The sequence below is a fragment of the Camelus bactrianus genome, chromosome 10 (assembly GCF_048773025.1).
Source record: "Camelus bactrianus isolate YW-2024 breed Bactrian camel chromosome 10, ASM4877302v1, whole genome shotgun sequence".
NCBI lineage: Eukaryota > Metazoa > Chordata > Mammalia > Artiodactyla > Camelidae > Camelus > Camelus bactrianus.
The window spans coordinates 60,633,037-60,649,185 of NC_133548.1; the positions used below are offsets into that span (position 1 = coordinate 60,633,037).

Below are 16,149 nucleotides of genomic sequence, written 5' to 3' on the forward strand. Positions count from 1 at the left end.
TGCTTTTTTGATGTTGAGTTGTATGTGTTTGTTGTATATTTTGGATATTTACCCCTTATCCTATTTATCATTTGCAAATATCTTCTCCCAGTCAGCAGCCTTACAGTTCTGTTGATAGTTTCCTTTGCTGTGCATAAGCCTTTTAGTTTGCTGTAGTCCCACTTGTTTATCTTTGCTTTTGTTTCCCTTGCCTGAGGAGACATATCTAAAATAATGTTGCTAAAACTGACATCAAAGAATGTACTGCCTATGTTTTCTCCTAGAAGTCATATGGTTTCAAGTCTTATGTTTAAGTCTTTAATCCATTTTGAATTTATGTTTCTATATGATGTGAGAAAGTCTAGTTTGATTCTTTTGCATGGAGCTGTCCAGTTTTGATAGAATTATTCTACTCATAAAAGAGTCATAGAGATTATTAACTCATTTCTTTTAAGCAGATTTAAACTTTTCCAGATTAACAGGTGGATAGAAGGTGCATGGGATTCTCCATGGAATTGTTGTTTGTATTCAATATTAAATTAGTTTGCTGGCTGATGTGTTTCACTGGATTACCAGTAACTCAAGCAGTGGAGTATTAATTTTTTTTTAATTATTTATGTCTGTATGTGTGCTTGAGTTGTTTCACTATAACGTAATCTTCTGGAGTGTGACATACTGGACTTTGCTTTAGATTATTTGAAATTAGCTATTTGACAATGCCCATGAAGTACAGCCTAAGCTAGCGGTTCTCACACTTCAGCATGTGCTGCAATGATCAGAGGGCCTGTAAAACACAGATTCCGGTTCCTTCCCCCTGAGTGTCAGTAGGTCTTTAATGAAGCCTGAGAATTTGTTTCCAGCGAGGTCCTAGGTGGTGTTGATTCTGTGGATTGAAGAAACATGCTGTGAGAACCAATCCTGGCTCTCCTAACACGAGCAAGAAGATGGAAGCTTGGAAGTAATGGAAAATTCTAGGCTCACAGTGCAAGATTGTATTTATTCCCAGTTGGAGAACAATGGTACAGTGTAAATGTTACAAGAAGGTCATTGTCTGATAACAAAGGGTTTTTTTCCCCTAACTAGCAGTGACAACTTGCATTTGTGAAGTGCCAAGAGGGCCCGTCTGTCACGCTTGTTTTCATTTTCTAAGTTTACTGTAATTTTCAAACTAATGTTTTCTCCAGTTCCTTCTCTGTCATAATTTGTTATGTGAGGAGTATAGTAAAGTAGCTCGTCTCCCTAAAGTAGGTGATAGTAAACAGGAATACATTTCAAGTAGAACTTTTACACAAAAACAAAATTCACTGAAACCAAATTGGTTCATGACTGTGTGTTCACAGTTGGCATTAAAAGTGAGCCCCAGAGAAGACCAACAATTACAAATCAGACGCACAGTGCTGTCTTCCACAGTGCGTTAATGTTGCATTGGTCTTAGGAAGAAAAATAAGAGCTAAAAGTAAGCAAAGATTCAAATGTCACCTTCTCAATAGACTTTCTCCTTTTTTGAAAATTGCACCCAATTGAGTACTAGTTCCCTGTTTGCCTACTGTGTTTCAACTTTTTAAAAATTTTTCTGCAGAACTTATCACCTTTTAATATACAATACAATTTACTTAGTTATTAATTTTATTGTTTATAGTATCTCTCTGCTCTCCAGACTAATGTAAGTTTCTTGAGGACAGAGATTTACTGTATCCCTAATTCTCAACATGATGTGTCTTCAACAGGCTTGTCAAATGCATCCTAGAATCAGCTTGGAAACAACCTTATTTCAAGATGTTACAGGTTTATTGTGCACATGTCAGGAGACATGTGGTCGAAGAGAAAAACAATAAACAAAATAAAATTCAAACTAGAGTGTGTGAAGACTTTTCAAAGGCAGACGTAGGATCATTTTAAAGAAATCAGTTGCATCATCAATTTCTCAGTGTACTCTGTCACGGAATTGAGAACTAGCCTGTGGCGAGGTCCTGCTGGCACTCAGTCCCCACCTCCCTATTTACAGTTACTTTTCTCTTATTTTATGAGTAAGAGACATCACTCATCCATCCTAAGACAATAGGAAGCATATCTCTGAGTTGTAAAAAAACAATCTCTGGAACTCCAAACAAAGAGATGATGGTGAAAGATTCTAATAGCTGGGTAACAAAGATTTGGCAAGTCAAATGGTTTGCAGTTGAACAAAATTAAGGATGAACCTAGTTGAATTTCCAGCTGATATCATTAGAATGAACTTGGATAACAGATCAGTGTGAGGTTAAGGTGCATAACTTAGAAAGAGTTTAAATAATTTAGTGAAAATTCCATAACAAAATTTCTTTCATTCCCATCCCAAGGTTCCTCAGAACTTATGTCTAAAAATAAGAAATGTGAATAAAATTGATCCTAGCTCTGAACTTATTCTGGAAATAATTTATTCATCCATAGATCCATAAGCTAATACTTTTCATACCTCATAGCACTAAAAGTTGTATTTCAAGTAAAGTGTTCTGCTTAGGTATTATTTATAAAGGTTTGTAATGATGTTGTTAGACTCGCTTTGATGCTACTGATAATAACAGTAAGTTGTTCTTGAAGAATTTTCTTAACATGCGCAGCCTGAATCATAGGAAATAAATATTTTTAAAACTTCTATCTATGTATCTATCTATCTATCTAACTATAAATTTACACATACATTCTTAATCAAGGGAGGTTTGGCAGTGATTAATAAAAGACTTTCAAGCATACCCAGATTGTAGGTACTAGAAACTGAAACGGAATTGAGCATGCTAGATGTTAATTAAGGAGCATTCTCCTGGGATCGATATCTGTGGCGGGGAGGAGCAGGAAGCTGGAACAGGCAGAGGGAGAAACTGCATCTCAATGCCAGCTCAAGGACAGCCTCAGCTGACCCGATGGGCAGCTCTGGAGTCAGAACAGCCCTTCAGGATTGCCCTGGTTTGGACAAAGATGTGCAGGGCTTTATATTCCCTCCTTGATCAGTCATTGAATGTGTGCATCCTAAGAAGGGGCACGACCTTGAGCGAGGTGACCATAGCTGATCTCACGGGACAGAGAGCCTTCCCTGCAGCAGGAGTAGGAACGCTTGCATTGAAGGGGAATCTGGGCAGGGCACCCTTGTGTCCCGCCTGAATATGTTTTACTTGAGAGTAGAATGCTTTAGGGAAGGGGGACAAATAAACACAAGTTCAAGGAGAAACAGTGATGATAAGATTCAGACTGACCAGAGAGTGTGTTTTTTAAATGGATGATGTTGAATAATAAATCAGTACAGCATTTAAATTCCTCTGGATACCTATAAAAAGTGAGTTGCTTCTAAAAATGTTAATATTTATAATGGGCTAGAAATTGCATTCTTTGCAGCTACTTAAAAGGCATGATAAAATTTCAGGTGTCAACTTGAAAATATATTGGGGTACATTGCTTTTCAAAATTAATTTAGGAAGTAGGTGAGCAAAGAATGTGTGAAGAACACCGATCTAACTGGCCATTTTACAGACAGTATATTGAGACTCAGAGATGGTATAAGACTCTCACATAATCATCCTAATGATTTGAAACTAGATCCGTAAAGCAGTGATATTATCTGACATTTCTTCTTTATCCTGTGGTGTGAAGACCCATTAAGCTACTGTTTGAGGATGTATTTCAAAGAGAATAATGCTGTCTTCAGTGGCTTCTTAATGCAGGGTGCCTGGACCCTTCCAAATTGCATGCAGCAGTGTGTGTGTTTATGTGCCTTTTTCTGGGGAGCGCTTCTATAGTTTTATAACCACTGCAGAGGAAGCATAGATATTAACAAAACTGACTATTTAATTCACAGGTCTCTAACCCAGCTAGTTGTCTTATCAAGTCCATTTCTCCCTTGAATCTCTTATCCGAAGCTCATACTTTTCTGGCCCTGTTGCTTCTTCCCCCGTTCCAAGATGTGACGCTGTCCTCATGCAGAGAAACCTCTTTGTAGTAAATCTTTCTTGTACTAAGTCACCCGTGATCTCAACAGGGTGACCTCGTGTACGTTAACTATGCGCGAACCGAAGACTTCTTTAAACTAGAGCGGGACATGAAAATCAATTGCTCTGGGAAGATTGCAATTGCCCGATATGGGAAAATTTTCAGAGGAAATAAGGTAAAAATCATCTCTTATTTCCTTTTCTGCAAAGATAAAAAGTTATGGTGTGTCTTACGTGAGGTGAACCGCATCCTTACAACTTTCTGAAGACTGTGACCTTCTCATAGGCTGTGCCCATGCTCACCTAATAGGATGACACATATATTTACTGCCTTAGATGGTGATTTTCAATTGGGTCTTTGGAATGTGGCCAGTATACATGTTCAAGGAGAACAGATTTTTTTCCACACCTACAGATCATGCCTCTAATTTACAAAGAAGTATGCACTGAATTTGTCAGTATCTTTGTTTTAAATGTTATCTTTGAAAATATTTACTAAATTAAATCTTAGTATGAGTTCTCACTGTAGGTAATGAGAGAAATCAATTTATACATAGCAGTTTTGAAAGTTACTATCGCTTGATTTCTTAATGTTTTTTTCTTCCCTGGGGGAAAATTAAATTTCAGAAATATTCAATCATAGAAAAAGTGAGAATCTATTCTGTGGATTCTATTTGTTCATTGTGCTTCTGGAACTAGAGGAAGAAAACAGCCAGTACTTGCTTCCACCAATATGTACATTTTCCAAATATGCTGCTCTGAGGGCTGATCCAGCCATGGAAACTCATTTGTAGAGCCTGCAGAAGGAATAGGAAAAAGCCAGTTCTCTGTGAGACGTCCTTTGTTAGAGGTCTAGTGGTAAAAGAGTGAAGATAATGTGTGGCTGCTTATTTAAGTGTAATTTTGAATAACCAACCTAAAACAAGAAAGACATTGTGTTTCCCAGGTTAAAAATGCCCAGCTGGCAGGTGCCAAAGGAATCATCTTGTACTCAGACCCTGCTGATTACTTTGCACCTGGAGTGGAGCCCTATCCAGATGGTTGGAATCTTCCTGGACGTGGTGTTCAGCGTGGAAATACCTTAAATCTTAATGGCGCAGGGGACCCTCTCACTCCCGGTTACCCAGCAAATGGTGAGTGATCAGACCGTAACCATCAGAAACAAACAACATTTTTACGTGATTCTGTCAAAGGATTTCCTTTGATAATGTATGTCTTTTTCTTACTTTACACCTAAGAAGAAAATTAAAGAGTTCTGAACTCTGGTAATTATTGGTTCTGGTCCCTTATCCCGTATTTGGAATCCTTGAGTCTGATAGGTTTTGAAATGCAGACATTTCCAGGTATTTAAAAGTAACCTGGTGTGTACACCAGGTTATTGCATAGCATTCACATGGGCGGCTGGGACAGAATACAGGAAGCAACATGTAAATATATGGGCAGCAAAATATATGAACAATCCTATTAAGCAGCGGTAGGTAAGTAATATAAATAGACTCGTGTCTGCTCAAGTCAAACGTTGCTGCCAAATGAGTTCACATCAGATGATGTTTTATTGCCAAGTACAGTCCCCCAAATTAATGGATTTCACAGGTTTTTTGAAATTCTAGTTGTGGATAAGGGAGAGTAGGACAGAAGTTCTATAAACCTTTAGAATACGGCACATTTAGAATACGGAGTCCAGAACAGGCTTGGGGTATCATTACTGCATAAAGACAATAGTAATTCAAGGGGTGTTTCCTAAATGCTGGCCCTTCACATCCATTAACAGTCCTTTAAGCTTCATCATGTTATTTTCTTTATTTGACAGAGGAGGGAAGTGAGGCTAGAAGTAAGCAGTCGGCCCCAGGTCATGACATCACTAAACGAGGAGTGGGGATTCAGATTCTGACAGTCGGGCTCCAGAGTCCATGTGTGTGTCTTAGGCTGAAATGCTCTGCTGTAAAACAGTAGAGCATTAACAAGGGGAGATGATTTATTTTGAATGTGCCCAGCTATTTGATGCCATTTGCAGAAACCTGTAATCATTCGGTTTGTGTGGTTTCTAACTAACTAAGGTGTATAACTTGGATAAAATAGGTTGCCAGATAGTGGCATTTCCATAGTTAATTTTCATCTGCTTTTTTCTGTCAAAGTGTAGATGCCTTTAAAGCTTCTGTGCTTTGGCTTGATAAATCTTGGAACATACTACACTGACATAGATTTTTTTTTTTAAGAAATACATATTGTCCTATAATAAAATCACATCAATCTACCTGAACTTTACTTACTTAGGCTTTTATTCCTAAGTTTTGGAAAAAAAACGAGACCTCTCCCAAGCTCTGTTGGTTATAAAAGCTCAAATTATGAACATAAAATAAGATTAACTGGAATATTTCTGCTTATTATTCTCAAATTTAAAAGATGACAGTATAGAAAGAAAAATCATGTTATCCCTATGGGACTTAACATTTGTGGAATTCTCTTTTGTGCCCTTTTCTTTTTATTTTTACTATTTATTATAGAATAGTTCAAACATATACAAAAATGGAGATAATTATCACCATTTTGCCAATTTCATTTTCTCTTTCATCGTCCCTTTTTTGATTATTACTCTAGAGAATTTTAAAACAAATCTCATGCAACATATCATTATGTCATTTTACCCATAAAAAAAAATAAACGTTTGCAATCACCTCAAGTTATTATAATTTAAAATTTTGGAAAAAAAATGGAAAAATAGCTCTTATTTTTCTTAAATATCAAGAAATGTCAGAATGTGTTTTTATTTTGAGGTAGAGTTTACATGTAATAAAATGCACAGATCTTAAGCGTTAACTCAAAAAAATTTTTTTAATTGCATACATCTGTGTCACTCAAAATATGATATAGGACATTTCTGTGACTCCAGAAAGTCCCCTGGTGCTCCTTTCTGGTCAGTTTTCACCACACCTGCCCGCAGAGGCAACCTCACTGATTCATTTGCTTTTGATCTTCATATAAATGGAAGCAGACAGTATCTATTGTTTTGAATGTTGACAGAAAATCAAATTAACTGTCAAGCTAAGAGGAAAGAACACAGAATTTTAGTTAAGCCAAACTGAGAATTTTAAGCAGGAAAACAGATTCTTAGAACCTGTGAGAAGCATTCCACTGGTCAGGAGTTAGAGATAAGGTTTTACACAGTTTTGAGACAAAGAATGTATGTACTGTATTGACAGGTTAGCATTGTACATAAAGTTCCACAGAGATGTTTTGATCAGTTATGCATTTACAGAGAGAGCCTTTGGTCAGTGTGACCTCCGGTCTGGGAGGGAAGAAAGACAATCTTAACATTACAATGCTGGCATCTGCAGAAAAGGACCATTTTCCTCAAAGGTGGGTTATAGCCTCCAGCTTTGAGGTGATCTGGTTAATGTACACAGCAGACGCACACTGCACAACAGGAAAGGCCACCCCAAAGAGGGCGTGCTGTTTTATTTCTTTCTCAGCTTGATGCTGCTGTGATAGAAAAATGTATGATTTTTCCTCATCATTCGCCTTGCTGCTTTCACTCAGTATAATGATTAGAGATCAGCCATGTTTTTGTGTGTATCAATAGTTTTTTCCTTCTGATTGCTGAGTACAGTCATATTGTGGGACTGTTCTACAAATTGCTTATTCGTTCTCCTGTTTCCAGACAGCTGGACCGTGTCTAGCCTTGGCTGCTCAGACTCAGCTGCTATGAGCAGTTTTGTGCACGTCTTTCTGTGAACATATGTTTTCATCTCTCTTGGGTAAATACCTAGGACTGTAATTGTTGTGCCATAGCGCATCATTTTGTATAACACGACTTGTCAAAGAAGTAACCCAAAGGGACCGCATAATTATACACTCTTCCAGGAAACGGATGAATGTTTCAGTTGCTCCACATTCTCACTAACATTTGAAGTTGTTCGTCTTTTTCATTTTAACAGCTCTAGTTAGATGTACTTTAAGAATGTGCTGAATGTGGTTCACAGAGAACGTTTTGAAAGGGACTCCACTTTTATCAGAAGGATGTTCAACTTTTTTTCAGAATATGCTTATAGACGCGACATTGGAGAAGCTGTTGGTCTTCCAAGTATTCCTGTTCATCCAATTGGATACTATGATGCACAGAAGCTTCTGGAGTAAGTTTGTAAGAAACAGACAGATGGGCTGTTTGGGTAATTCTCCTTACTGGCAGTCTTCACCTTTTACGCTTTTATCTCTGTTGTTTGCTACTGAAATTCTCTAGTGGGTGAGGCATACAATTTTATCATGAGTTTAGAGAACAGGGGTTCTAATCTGGAGTTTGCTTTAAATACTGGTATCCAGTGTGACAGCCAGCAGAGTGGGCCTTTCAGATCCTCAACTTCTCAGTCGGTGGCTGAGAGCGGCAGGATGCTAAATGAGGCCCACGACTGGGAGTCATGGGACTCCGCTGATCAGAGACTCCGGCACAGGGCTCCCTGACAGCCTTGCCCAACTGGATGCTCTCATCAGCGTGCTTTTCCTCCTCCTCTTTCTCCTCTACCCCATGTCTGCCCTGCATTGCAGTCTGATGGCTCTCTCAGTCTTTCCCAGCTCCCTTCACAGGCCTTTCCCCTAAGAAATCTCCTACTCTCATTGCCTACTTCTTGGAGGACCTGGAATAACACTCTTTGAAAGCATCTAACATTTGGTTTTCGTCTCTGTTCCTGTCCTTCCTCTGCTTTCATTATTGAAGCTTCGCCAAATTTGTTACTATTTCACGTGACACTGCAACTCCTTCCTCTTTCCCGTCCTGCTTTCTCCCATCTGCACGCCCCTTCTTCTCCGTCACCCTTCAGCGCTAACTTCTCTGAAAGTGGAATCGCTGGGAAACCAAAGTGTCCAGCCTTAGACCCTTTTCTTCTTTCAGTTCAAGGCATTTTAAATCATTTTATTCTAGTATCTATAAGAAGACTTTTTATGACCCAGTGCAATGCCCTCATTTTTACAGGTGAGGAGGCTGTCGTCAGAGACTTGAGGGATCTGTCCAATTTAAGGGCAGATTAAGGAACTGCACCCTGTTCTTCTTTTTCATTTATTTTTTTTAGCTGTTAGCTTTTCTGCATGGGATTCAGGATGGGGCACAACTTTTGCAGGCACCTAAATATACTTACAAAGTCTAAATATTCATTATATTTAAAAGATGACATATACCATATATGATATGTATAGACCATATATATAAAAGATCTATATCTACTATGTATAGTACACACATACTATATATAAAAGAAATAGATACTGTTTATTTGGTGAGTATACAGGTGTATCTATATGTATACTATATACTTATAGTATAACCCCACTGCTGTAAAAGTCTAAAAAAGTGAGCCTGTGTTATCTTTGTAGTTAGAACAATGATGCATGAAAAGAAAGAAGGGAGCATCATATGGAATTGGGGGTAAGGTTCATTGGCCATGTCTACCATTTGACTGCTCTGGTAAACCAGCAGGTTTGGGCCGTGCCCTAGCTGTGTAGTAGAATTACTTGATCAAAAAAGTTACGAAGGCATTTTATCTCAAATGTGTTTAAGCCAGCTTCAGTAAGTCATTTTGCAAATGCAATCATCACTAATAATGTAGCTTCTATGGAAGTATATTTTGTATTCAAAACACCATGATTACAAAATGAATTTTGGAAGTACAACACATTTGAAAGGAGGAGATGGTCTGTATATATCAAAAGCAGTAAGTTTCTATTTCACCAGCGATACCTACTAAGGTATAAAGAAACATTCTACATGACTGGAATTTAGTCATAACAGTTTTGAGAACATATAATTTGTTTATGAACTTCACTGTGAAAATTCACTCCTTCTGCGTAATCATCTAGGGGTATTGCCACTTGTCCCTAGTGGTGAATTCTCATATTCCCACAAATGGTTAGCAGTGTAACATCATGTATTAACTAGAAAAGACAGCATTTTAAAAGCTGGTTGTATCATAAAATGGAAGTTTCTTAATAAATGTGTATGACAAAGAGGAGAGATAGAAAGTTACATAATGGCCCACGAATGCTGAGAACTTCAATAAAAAGTTGACGAAATGTGAGTTACAGTAAATTAAAACTATATTTACCTGGATGGGAGTAAAAGGGGGCAGCATGGCTGTTCTCCCCTATTCTTGTTTCCATCTGTACTGACAGGAGTGTGGTTGTACGGTTTCTATCTGCCTCCCTGAATAACTACCAGCATTAGAATGACAGCAACCACAAAACAGTGAAGACGATACTAATAGCATCTAACGCGCAGAGAGCGCTAATGATGTGCTGCGCTTAATTTGTCCTAATGTGCATACTGCTTTATCAGTTAACCCATAAGACAACTGTGTGAGTTAGCATTGTGATCATGAATGTCACAAAGTTCAGAGAAGAAGTGATAGATCTGGGACGGGAACCCAGGTCTGATGTGAAAGACAGCTCTGATGAGCATCACTCAGTCTCTGTTCAGCAACACGAGCATTTAGTAGGCACCTCCTTTTGTCGAGGTATGGTCTCATTCTCATGTCTCTGCTCAGAAGGCCTTCAGTGGCTTCCCACCACCTGTCCACTCAAGGTACATTTATGGAATGACATCCGTATGTCAGGCACTGTGGAAAAAGTATGATTTCTACATACGTTTTGTTCTCAAGGGTCTCACAATTTAGGACAGGTGCTCACAGCTTTATGGAGGCTACATGATAAGTGGGAAAACTCTAGCACACCATTGTCTGCCAATCTAGCTTGCCCCTACTTTTTTCTTAATTGAAGTATAGTCAGTTAACAATGCATTGATTTCTGGTGTACTGTGTAATGTTTCAGTCATGCATATGCATCCATATATTCCTTTTCATATTCTTTTTCATTATAGGTTACTACAAGATAGTGAATATAGTTACTTTCTTTAAATTAAACTCATTTTTTAAGATAATGATTCAACTGTAAGAAATAATACAGAGTCACCACTTGGCACTTACCTAGCTTTCCCCAACGGTAACATCTTGCAAAACAGAGTACAAAATCACAACCAGAATATCAATATCGAGAGTCATGATACAGAGTGTTTGCATCACCACTGGGATCCCTCGCGTTGCCCTTTAGCCACACCTGCTTCTCTCCTGACCTGCTCCATCCACACCCTCTGACCTGAACCCCTCGCAACTACTAATCTGTTCACCATCCCTACAATTTCGTCATTTCAAGAGTGTTATATAAATGTGATTATGTATACACCGTTTTGGGATTTTTTTTCCCACGCAGCATAATCCTCTGGAGGCTTGTTCAAGTTGTTGTGTATATAGTTTGTTTCTTCTTAATGCTGAGGAGTGTACCATTGTGTTTGGTACCACAGTTTGTTTCACTAGTTGGACGGCAGCTAGTTGGAGCTACTGTGAAGAAAGCCGCTGCATATAATCGGGTACGGATTTTCATGTCAACATGTATTCATTTCTCTGGACTCACAACTGCTGGTCATATGATAACCTTTTAAAGGATCTGACAGACTTTTCCAGTAGATGTATCATTTTATGTCCTACCAGCAACATAAAAAATAGACACTTCTTCTCATCCTTTTATGAGCACTTACGTACTGACATCACAAAGTATTTCAGGCTTATCTTGTATTTTCTTTCAGCATTTCTAGTTTCCTGATAATTTTCATTGTGAATGGATGTTGAGTGTTTCTAATGTTTTATTGATGCTGTGGTTGCTCGGTTTTTGTGTCAGTTAATATGATCACGTGGCTTCTCTTCAGCCTGTTAATATTGTGTGTTATGCTGATTGATTTTCCTATGTTGTATCAGGCTTGCAATCATGGGACAAAGCCCACCTGCCATGGTGTATGATTCTTTCAACATGCTGTTGAGTTTGCTTTGTTAGTATTTTGTCGAGGATTTCTGTGTCAATATTCATCCTGACCTTCAGTTTCCCTGTGATTCCTTTATCTGGTTTTGGTATCAGGGTAATGTGTGTCATATAGAATAATTTTAGAAATGTTCCTTCTGGTTTTTGAAAGAGGGTGTCAAGCACTGGTGTTTATTCCTGAGCAGGGAAGCCGTCTGGTGCTGGGCTTCTCTCCTGAGAAGTTTTGATTACTTGTTATAGCTTATTTGTATTTTCTCTTTCTTCTCCAGTTTCAGTAGTTGGTGTGTTTTTAAGAATTCATTTCATCAGGGTTAATTTGTTATATACAATTGTTCATAGCATTTCCTTATAAATCCTTTTTATTGCTGTCAAGTCAGTAGTAATGTTCCCCCTTTTGTTCCTGATTTTAGTAACATTCTTCTCTCCTTCGTTTCTTGGTCTGTCTAGCTAATGATTTGTCAATTTTATTGATCTTTTCAAAGAACCAACTTTTGGTTTTGTTAATTGTTCTCTATTTTTTTTCTTATCTTTATTTCACTGTTTTTGTTCCAGTCTTTATTATTTCCTCTTTTATGCCTGATATGAGTTTAGATTGCACTTCATTATTGAGTTTTTTTAGTTGGAAGATTAATTTATTGATTTGATATCTTTCCACTTTTTCAATATGGGTGTTGATAGTCATACATTTCCCTCTAAGCACTGCTTTAGCTGCGTGCCATAACTTTTGGTATGTTGTGTCTTCATTTTCATCCATCTCAAAGTGTTTTCTGTTTACTCTTGTGATTTTTTTTTTCACCCAGTGGTTTATTTAGGAGTCAGTTGTTTAATTTTCATGTATTTGCAAATTTTACAAATTTCCTTCTGTTATTGATTACTAAGTTCTTTATATTGTAGTTGGATTAACAAAAGGTTTGTATGATTAATAAAAATCATAGGATTATATGATTTCAACCTTTTAAATTTATTTGGAGTTGTTTTATAGCCTAATATATGATCTAATTGGGAAAATTTTCCATGTGCACTTGAGAAGAATATATATTAATACTCAAGGCTTCTGTTAGGTAAAATGTTCTATATGTGCCACTTGGCATTTCTGGTTGGCCAGCTTCTTCAGCTCCATGTCTGGGATATGTGAGCCAAAAAAGAAAACGTAAGGAACTCACCACTGTGTCATTCCTTGTGCCCTGAGGTCCCAAGCTGGCTCGTGTTCTTCTGTCCACCTTTCAGGGTCTTATGTTTGTTTTCCATCTGTTTATAGTCCAGAGAATCTAGCTGTACTTAGCAGGAGGAACAGGGTAAAGCACATCTTCTCTATCGTCTCAGAAGCAAAGTCCTGCTGCTTTTCAGGCATCTCTGTTATGTTCCCTAATCACTTTATACCCCAGCCAGTTTAATCTCCGTGCCTTACAGTTTCTCTGGCTTTCCTGCCTCCATGTCTCTTCACATCACACACTGTCACTGGAGTCCTCTTCACCTCCATCCTCGTATGCCCACATCTTACTCATTCTTTAAAATCCAGACAAGTGAGACCTCTGGGAAGCTCTCTCTCATCCCACAAGCTCAATCAAGCTCTGTTTTGTTCTTTAGGACTTTATCTATTTTCTGGCATGCTCTGTTTTATTTTATAGTTGGCTGTATATGTATCTTCTTCTAACTAACTTATAACTTCTTCGGTGGAATGACCATTTCTTACACATACTGGTGTTCCTTTGTGAGTACAGTCCAGTGCCTTGAGCCTTATAGACAATAAATCTTTGCCAAATGGACAAATAAAAATTAATATGCTCCAGGATATAGGTTTTTCAGTTCCTTGTTGCTTACAGACACTTACTCAGTATCTACCATCTATTATAGCCTTTCAAAGACATTTTCAGTATTTTCTGAAATTTTTAGGCTTTGAAATTTTAATATTCAACTTTTTGATCTTCCTGGATTTTGTTTAAATTTATAGAGTGAAAGAAAGACCTAGAGAAACTTATATCCCTGATTAATTATCTCAGTGACATTTATTGTCAGACTAAAACCTCTGTTCCTCATAGATAAATGATGTTTCATTCGTCGATACATCAGATTCTTACTTGCAAATACTATGTTCTGTTCCAGTCATCTATTTACTTGTCCTTGTGGAGACACTGTAATCTTGGCTTTGTATTTTATTATTTTCTGGGAATATGTACTATTCATTACCTTCCTTATATTATAATATATAATTGATTATTATTCTTCTTGATGAATTTAAACCTTTTTATGTTTTTCACATTTTTATTTTGAAAAGAAAATACATTTACACAGTTCAGAATTCAAAGGGGTATACAAGAAAAATTTATCCTCCTGCTCATTTCCATCTCAAAGCCAATCAATGTTATTAATCTACAATATGGAATTGTACCAATATTTTACATATAATCAAGCATATGTATATTCTTCATTTGCCCTCTACAGTTTTTTTGTATACATAATACTCTGCTGTTTTGACTATTCATTATGATATTTAGCAATGTGAAATGCCCCTTCATTTTACTTGATGCTTTTCATGTGAAATTTTATTGTAGATAGGCAAATAAATTGTATAGTATATTACATAAAGTTCATATAGTATATTACATAGTATATTTGATAGACAAATAATAGTATATAGTATGTGAAATTATGTTTGTTACACAGACTCTCTAGTGAGATAGGAAAACAGACGAACCTCTCTGATAGGGTATTTTAAAACAAAAATCTTGTTCACAGTTTTCCATAAGCAGATAATCTTATTGTTCTAGTATTGCAAGTGTTACTAGTAGACTCTAGGTCAAGTTGACCTATTCACATTGCCTCCAATAGGTAGGCAGGGAACAGGCACCTGTGTGCAGGTGCAGAATAAAGGAGGAAACCACAGAAAATGTTCCATGCAAAGCATAGTGTGCATGGGGGTCTGTGACTAGAGACAGAACCATGAAAGATAGATTGACGTTTTCCACTCTCTTAAGTTTGTCTGGAACCACCTCCTTTTCTCTGCTTCTTTGAACCAAAAGTACATGTGGGTTTCCATGCCCAAAGCAAGACTAAGTTCAAACAGTAAAGGCAGGTATGTGGGAGTGAAACAAGAGCCCCACCTTTCCATAAATAGGGCCATATTCTCTTTCTCAGTCACCTGCTGAGCGAGAACTGGGGCCAGTGGCGTGTACGGTGTGTGGGCTGGTTCACCCGAATCTTCCTTCCTTTTTGAATTAAAAAATAAATAAATAGCATGATACTTTGAGGGGCTGCTGGTTGAAATGAAATCCTTTCCTTTGCTCTTCCTCCCTCCCTAACAGAGTGTGACAGTGCTTTGTAAAGGATGACCATACACAGATTTGGGAAGGTCTTCATCAGTGGGAGGAATCACATAATGCAAAACCCCGAGGAGCGTGACAAGAGCGGCTTCTTCCGAGCGCGCTCTGGAGAGCCCTTTGCACGTGGTTTCCTGTTGGAAACTGATCACACAGAGTCCACATCCTTATCAAACGTTTGAATGTCAACTATCCCGCTAATCAGCTGCCTGGCTTTGGGCATGGTACCTAATCTCGCTCTAAGCCTCGGGTGCTCATGGCAGAATCACCTCAGAAGAGGTGTGGTAAGGTTTAAATGGCATACCTTATGCACTTTGTATTGCCCTGACTCAGAGAAGCTATTACGAGCAGGCCCTCCCGACAGCAAGTTCATTGACGTTTTAACCTATAACTTCAAAGTTTTCCTGCAGCTAATAATACTTTTTGTGTTCACCAGAAAAATGGGTGGATCAGCCCCACCAGATCACAGCTGGGAAGGAAGTCTGCAAGTGCCCTACAATGTCGGACCTGGCTTTGCTGGAAACTTTTCTACCCAGTTAAGAGACAATTTTTATTGTAACTCTTTAGGGGGAGGAAAGCTTTAAAAAAAAATTATGGAGAATGACTGAAAAGTAAAATCTGTCTACTACCAGCAGGAAACAAAACAACAGGCTAAAGAGGGGAACACACCTACAGCCTTAACAGTTGTACTAATGGCCGGTGTAATGCTTGCCTGTGTGCATTTAGAAATCTTCAAGACGATGTCAGATTTCAGCATTGTGGGTGGCAAGCTGTTAACCAGTATTTTTAGACTTCATCCTTTATGTTTGCATTAGAAAAGTCAAGATGCATATTCATTCCAACAATGAAGTGAAAAGAATTTACAATGTGATTGGAACACTCAGAGGAGCAGTGGAACCAGGTAAATTAATCATTTGCTCAGCAAATATCGATCGGGCAGTTCTTTGGTGCCAGGCACTGCTCTGAGCAGCAGGGATGGAGGGATGGAGGGTAAACAAAGCAAAGCGACTCTTTGTCCTAAGAGAACTCACATAAGTACAAAATAG

General features: G+C 38.0%; 1 protein-coding gene across 1 annotated transcript in view; it reads left to right on the top strand.

Moving 5' to 3' along the window:
* FOLH1 (folate hydrolase 1) overlaps nt 1-16,149 on the top strand; it is a 49,808-nt gene that overhangs the window by 12,512 nt on the left and 21,147 nt on the right. Inside the window, exons 5-9 of the mRNA XM_074372830.1 lie at nt 3,986-4,111; nt 4,882-5,068; nt 7,972-8,065; nt 15,540-15,638; nt 15,919-16,004. Of these exons, the coding sequence (XP_074228931.1) occupies nt 3,986-4,111; nt 4,882-5,068; nt 7,972-8,065; nt 15,540-15,638; nt 15,919-16,004 (592 nt within the window). The remainder of the gene's footprint in view (nt 1-3,985; nt 4,112-4,881; nt 5,069-7,971; nt 8,066-15,539; nt 15,639-15,918; nt 16,005-16,149) is intronic.